This window comes from Myotis davidii, unplaced genomic scaffold (assembly GCF_000327345.1).
Source record: "Myotis davidii unplaced genomic scaffold, ASM32734v1 scaffold370, whole genome shotgun sequence".
NCBI classification, from domain to species: Eukaryota; Metazoa; Chordata; class Mammalia; order Chiroptera; family Vespertilionidae; genus Myotis; species Myotis davidii.
Genome location: NW_006288615.1, coordinates 3968086 through 3975039, shown reverse-complemented (window position 1 = coordinate 3975039; position 6954 = coordinate 3968086). Strand labels below are relative to the sequence as shown.

Sequence of the window (6954 nt, the reverse complement as noted above, 5' to 3'; positions counted from 1 at the left end):
CAAGTTCTGAGTTCTGCCCACTGCCAGACAGTCCAGTTTCTCCCTGTATGAGTCCTGGGTCCCCAGAGACTTCCCGGAACTGGAGTTCAGAGCAGTCAGGAGCTTGTGATTCCCTCTTGATTCAAAAAGAAAGCCGAGTCCTCAGATACCAGCCTCTGCACTTTACTTCCACAGCTCCTCTGAGTCTCAAATGTGCTTTTCTCTTTCCTTCTAGTTGTAGAATTTCCACTCAGCCAGCCTTCCGGTAGTTCTGGATGATGTCCGTTTTGTCTTTTCGTTGTATTTTTGAAGTTGTTGTGGGAGGCAGCAATTTCCGGTGTTTACCTATGCCACCATCTTGGTTTCCTCCTCTTCCATATTCTTTAAAATTATTTCCAATCAGGCAGTGGCACCTCACTGATGCTTTAATCTGCATTTCTTTGGTTAGATTATTAGCAAGCTGATTTTTATAAATACAAAACAAGTAGTTGTCTGATAACTTAAAGGAACATCAGCATGGAAATTTTACTCTAAACTCAACTTACCCACAGGCTCTACTTGGTCAACATGGTCTATATAGTCCCTCTTCCCCAGGTAGATGGTCACCTGTGGGAAGAACAGGTATGGATTCTAAATGGCCAAAGTACAGTAACCTAAGGCATTCATCTTAAAAATCAGATTGAACCAAACCTTTTAATGAGTTTTGAGAAGAGGAGCCACTTGGGTTCTCAGCCCTCTCTCCCCCTGTATGACCATGGACAGAGATGATGGACTGAAGGCGAGGGGTGTGCTTCCCTCTGCCTCATAAATCTGCTCCGAGGAATCCTTCCCACCCGTTTGGATGCACCCTGTTCTCTCAACCTTTACCCATCAAGCCCAGGTCTGATATCGACCAGTTCAACTGGCTGAATTAACTGATAATACTTTAGTAGAAAGTTACATCTATGCAAATGAGGTTTCTCCCACACATTTGCATGTTAAACCTTTAATGTCTTGCTGTGAGCGAAAAGATTCCCCTCCTCGTTAAAAGAAATTCTAGTCTGAGCAAAGAGCCGGGAGTTCGGAGAAGGCTCTGAAATCCTACCAGGTGAGCTTCCTTACAGGTAAACCTGAACCTGTGCTCTGAGGGATAGGGGAGGGTGGAGCTGGGTGCAAGGGAGAGGATCATTGCCTCAGCCCTCATCCTGTCCACCTCCATGCCCCTGGCAGCAAAGGTCTCTTTTCCATTGCCCCCTGTGGGAGAGCACAGGTTGGTTCACCACCAGTCACCACTTTAACTTGAGGTACTGAGTGCCTCGATGGCAAGAATTCTGTCCTTCAGCCATCATAGTACCTACAACAGTACCTGCTATGTAACAGGAATTCAATCAACATTTGCTAAGTGCACCAGTAAATGGGTGCACCCTGGCTAACCTCCTTCTTCCCTAAGGCTCTTAAATTCATATTTTTATTTCCATAAACTCCCAAATCATTTTTGTTGGCTTTAAATCATCTCCTAGATCTACCCTCTCCCATCAGATGTCCTGGAGTGAATCCCCAAGTCTTAGGTTATTTGTGTGATTGATGTTAAAGCACCTGAGAATAGCATGGCCAGGTGACCAGATGGGGGATGAGAGGTTGGGTGGTGGGGGATGCTTTTTGGGAAAACAACTGTGTGTACAAAGCCGACGGCCAAAAGGATGCTTTCATCTGCAGGTGAATGGTCACGGAGTGTGGATGCAAACTGATGATGCCAGAAAGGGTCTTAGGAGAACTGACCCTAAAGAATCTAGGAAGACAGTGAAGCATTTGTAGCTGGATGAAAAATCTGCAATTAAATAGCATTTAGAGTGTTTATCTTTTTTTTGTTTGTTTTTAAAATATATTTTATTGAGTTTTTACAGAGAGGAAGAGAGAGGAACAGAGTTAGAAACATCGATCAGCTGCCTCCTGTACACTCCCCACTGGGTATGTGCCTGCAACCAAGGTACATGCGCCTGATGGGAATCGAACCTGGGACCCGAGTCTGCAGGCTGACGCTCTATCCACTGAGCCAAACCGGCCAGGGCTACAGTGTTATCTTGTACCAAGCACCAAGCTAAGCCTTGTGGCTACATTATTTCATTTAATCCTCACAACAACTCTCTGAGATGGGAATTAACCCCGTTTTACAGAGGAGAATACAGATTGTGATCACGTCAGCAGCAAAATGGAGAATGAACTGGCAGGTTTGGAAAGAGGGCCAGTTAGACAGCTGAGATAGTCAGGAAGGGGAGGACTGAAGAGTGAGTGGGAGGGAAGAGGTCTGGTGACAGGAGTGGGAGTTATCTTCGTTTTCATGCTTTGGCTGTGAAGGTCAGCGAGCTAGAAAGGGAACAAGCGTCAAGGGGAGTGGGTGGTGTTTTTAAGGTGCATACGGTCAATACTTGTTTTGCTGCTCAGGCAAAGTCCTGGTAGAGAAGGAGAGGCTGCAGATATAGCCCAGGAGGGAGGCTGATGATGGAGGACTCTAAGGAGGTGGTGGACCATGAGACTCAGGGTATGAGTGATGTGAACCTCAGAGGGGAGCAAAGGCACCTCTTCCGTGGGAACAGAAGGGGAAGGGAAAGGACAGGGACAGGTAGAGAAGTGGAACTGAATGTGAGACTGTAGCCAACCTGCTGCTTGCCTATCCAATAGCCACGTGCTCCTTCTTCCTGGATGAAAGTCACCAACTATGGCAGGGTCCACCATCCTCAATGTGGTCCTGTGCTAAGAGGAGACCAGCCCCAGGGGATGATTTTTGACTGGCTGGATCCAATTATGATTATCCAATTTCTACGGCTCAGGATTGGCTTAGGGAGGGAATGTGGCCCAGTTTTGACCAATGATATAGGACAGAATTCTGCTGGGAAAATATTGCCTCACTTTTTTCTTCTTTTTCTAAAGAATAGTTCATTGATTTTTGAGAGAGAGAGAGAAACATGATGTGAGAACATAACATCAATCGACTGCCTCCTGCATGTCCCTTACTGAGAATCGAGCCTGCATCCCATGCCCTGACCTGGAATGGAACCAGCAACCTCTGGGTGCAGGGGACCATGCCCAACCAACTGAGTCACACAGGCCCAGGGCCTATTTCCTCACTCTTAAAAAGAGACCCCAGGAAGCAACAGCCTCTTCCTTTTCTTGGAAGAAAGGGAGGGAGAGACACATGGACCTGGGGCAGCCACCAGCTGGAGGGTGAAGATGACGAAAGAGGGCCGAGTGGAGAGAATCACAGAGAAATGACCCCTGAGCCCTGGCACTCCATGCCGGGACCCATACAGAGGTTGCAGTTGGAGTGATCCTAATCTGTGAGACATCAATTGACAAATTATTTTTTACATTTACAAAAAATTCTAAATGTCTAGGTTCAAAGGATGCATATTTAGGTGTGAGGAACAAAAGAGTAGATAAATGATATGGCCCAGCAGGAGTGGTTTCTCTCTACTTTTGCCAGAAGCCAAGGTAAAGCATGCTGGAAAGACACAAGTTGGAAAGGAGTTTGAAGAGTGAAAGGTTGAGGAGCACCCAAGGTATCACCCCAAAGAATCAGAGCACTTGATGAAAATGATGGAGTTCCTCAGCAAGGAGAGGAGGGTTAGAGAGAGACTGTGCAAAGCCCAATTCCCTCGTGTAATACCGTAAAGATCAGAGAGTTTTTTGGATGGCCTCATATAGGCTTCAGAAGTCAACTGGAAGAAGGACCTAGAGCTACACTGTCCAATACGGTAGGTACTATTTACAGGTGATGACGTATAGGTATAATACAGCCATTCCAAATGGACATGTGCTATAAATGTAGACTTCACACCAGAAAGTGCATGTCATATATGTTTTCAATAATATTTATATCATTTTATGCTAAAATGACAGTTTGTTGATATATTGGGTTAATTAAACTTAATATTACAATGAATTCTACCTGTTTCTTCTTACTTTTTCAGTGCAGCTATTAGAAAATTTAAAATTGATGGTGCTGAGTGAGATCGTTGGCCCCTAAGAAGCCATTGAATGGAGCAAGGAGACCCCATCCACAGAGGCTTTGGGGTGGACCTTCCCTGGTCTCCCCTGCCAGGAGGTTCATAGGCACAACTAGACCAGCTAATGTGCCTCTGAGGGAGCCAACAGTGGCGTTATCTGTGCCTAGTATGCTGTTTGCCGGGATACTGGTGGCCACGCAGCCACAGGGCAGCATGGTGGAAAGGGAGTGGCCCGTCATGTTCCCTTACCCCGTGGTTCTGAAGGCCCAGCGAGGTTGAGAGCATTGCAGGTGCACAGGAATAGAGAGTTGTGTCAAAGCAGCATTAGGGCTTTCCCTGGGCAGGTGATAGACAAAAGGCCAAATACAGTGATTGGCAAAACAGTGTTTGAAATGGTAAGTCATGGGATCAAGGCTGGCTACGAAGAGAAATAAAATTGGGGGTTGGGTTAGGAAAAGAAGTAAAACTGGAGGTTGGTTGGAGAATGAGTGATTAGAAAAAAATTAAGGGTCTCAGGACTAAAGTATTGCTGCAACTGAAGAGAAGTTGTGTTTCTGCAATTCACTTATTCACTTATATCTCACATCGTCCATCTCAGGCAGAGATAGAAAATAGACATAGCTTCCTTTGGCCTCACAGGGTCTTGATGTAGATCATATCTATTCTTGAAAAGGCTCCTTTAAAAAACAAATAAGCAAACAAACATTTCCACAAGCCACTCACTTCTGTGCCACTTACCGATTTGTCCCGGGAGATCTTCTTGAAGATAACATGGTGTGGTGTAGACTTACTGGTCTTGACGTTGGCAGCCATATTATCTGTCTCTGGCAGCTTCTTCCACCTTGGGATGTATGTTGGGTATTAGGGGGCTGGAGAAAGGTAAAATCAATCCTGAATATAAAGTCAAGAGCATTCTGGATAGAAAACCTACTTGTGAGATGCTGTACATCCATCAGACATTTCCTGCTACTGCCTCAATCTCCATGTTTGATTTATAAATAGGGTCTTTGTCTAATTTGTGTTGCCTGGCAGTGTGCTACTTTTTAAAGCTGTGTTTTTATTTTTATTGCTAAGCCTCAAACGTTTCTTTTAAAAAAAAATATTTTTATTGATTTCAGAGAGGAAAGGAGAGAGAGATAGAAACATTAATGTTGAGAGAGAATCATTGATCGGCTGCCTCTTGCACACCCCACACTAGGATGGAGCTTGAAACCTGGGCATGTGTCCTTGACTGAAATCAATCCCAGGACCCTTTAGTCATTGAGCAAAACTGGCTAGGGCCAGCAGACCTCTTAGTAGACCTCTCCAGGAAGTCTAGCTGGCTTCCAATGAGAAGGTTTTCTGTCCTAAGGTTTTCCGTCTTATGGCAATTAAAATAGAAAAGTTTCCAGAAAAGCACAACAAAGCCCCTTCACAAATACCATTTTCAAATGCACTGAATCCCCCCAAAGTTCTGTGCAGCCGCTTGTAGGTGGTGGTGCTTTCCTGTTCCTCCTCCCTCCTGCCCAGCTGCACCATGAAGAGGCCGTCTTAGCTTCTGGAGCTCAATGCCTTCCAAGTCTCCCCAACAAGCAAAGGCCACGGAAGCTACATGGAACAGGCGACATGGGGACAGGCTGATTCCATGAAAATCTGACTCCTGTCATCCTGACCCTGGCCCTTCCCTGTGCCTGCCCCAAGTGTCTGAGAAGGCTTGTGCAAGGGCAGTCACATACCTTGTGCAACCAGTGGCTGGGCCCAGGGGAGAAGGTCTCTGTGCCCTCGGGGTGGCAGCCAGCCCTCGCTGTCTAACCAGATGACCCCAGAGAGGCCCCTGGCTGACGTGTGTGGGGAATTTGTAGGGGATCTGGCGTGGGGCCCAGCACCCAGGTCTCAGTGTCTCAAAGCCAAATCCCATGTAAGGATCAGGGTGAAAATCAGATTAGTGTCCAGATGGGTGAACTGGCCGTTTCAGCAGTTCTAGGCATTAGGCCAGGGTCTCCATCCAGAGGGGCTCAGATGCAGGAGCTCCCCCACCCCCACTCAAGTGGGGAGGGCCTGGAGGGAGGCACAGTGGCTCAAAGAAAGCGGCTTTTTATCCTAACCCTCTTTGGGTTCTGGAAATAGACTGATTATCCCTGCAAAGGACAGGGGATTTTCAAGTGCTCAGCACACTTGATTAAACTCAGTAGATAGCTAATACAACCTTGGGGGCAGGGATATAAACAATAAGGTCAAGGAGAAATGTCAACCTCAAGATGAACCCCTGTGCTAGGCAAGCCAAACTAGACAGGTCCCTCTCTTCCAGCCTGTTGTCCTATGGACTAGTTCCTGAGTCCCCAGTGTCTCTGGAATCTGTCCACAGCTCTCTGGGCCCAGAGCCTCCCCCAGAGTCCACAGCAGCCACCTTGCTTCCCTGCGGTGTCTGACTGCACCATCTACCTCCACCCTTCAAGCCCTGCTCTGCACCCCCCTGCTTACCATGTCCAATTGCTCTCAGGACACAGGCACACATCTTTAAAACTCTCCCACCTCTCTGCATGGTCCTGAACCCCAGTCCTACTGCTCTCTGTGCCGGAACAATTCTCTCCTCTCTTCACCTCCCTGACTCAGTCCCTCTTCAGATTCCAGCTCAAGAGCCCCTTCCTCAGGGGAACCTTCCACATCCTCCAGGACTAGGTTAGAGGCACAGTGCACGTGACACTTGCTCTAGGCTTTACCAGGGCAGGCACTCAAGCCGCTGCATTTCCACCTTTGGATCCCAGTTCCCAGAACAGCTGCTCCCAAGAACACCCAGGGAGTGAATGGATGGCACGACATGGCCACTAATCCATTTACTCATATGCTGGACTTTACCTGGTGTCTGGGAATGAAGGGAGTATATGCAGAAAGCTTGTTTGGGGTGTGAGCATCTATCAAAACATGCCAGTGGCTTCCTGCCTAAGGTGATAATTTCTGCAAGGTCCTGCAGGACCTGGCTTTCCTGCTGTCAGACATTATTTCTCACCGTCTC

The 6954-nt window shown here is 47.2% G+C and overlaps 1 protein-coding gene across 1 annotated transcript in view; it reads right to left on the bottom strand.

Annotated features, from left to right (window-relative positions):
* The window catches only part of SAG (S-antigen; retina and pineal gland (arrestin)), a 29172-nt gene extending 23329 nt beyond the window's left edge, over positions 1-5843 (bottom strand). Inside the window, exons 1-3 of the mRNA XM_006760444.2 lie at positions 5678-5843; positions 4701-4803; positions 525-585 (exon numbers count right to left, since the gene is read on the bottom strand). Coding sequence (XP_006760507.1) covers positions 525-585; positions 4701-4775 — 136 coding nt within the window. The 5' untranslated portion in view covers positions 4776-4803; positions 5678-5843. The remainder of the gene's footprint in view (positions 1-524; positions 586-4700; positions 4804-5677) is intronic.
* Positions 5844-6954: the final 1111 nt, after the last annotated feature.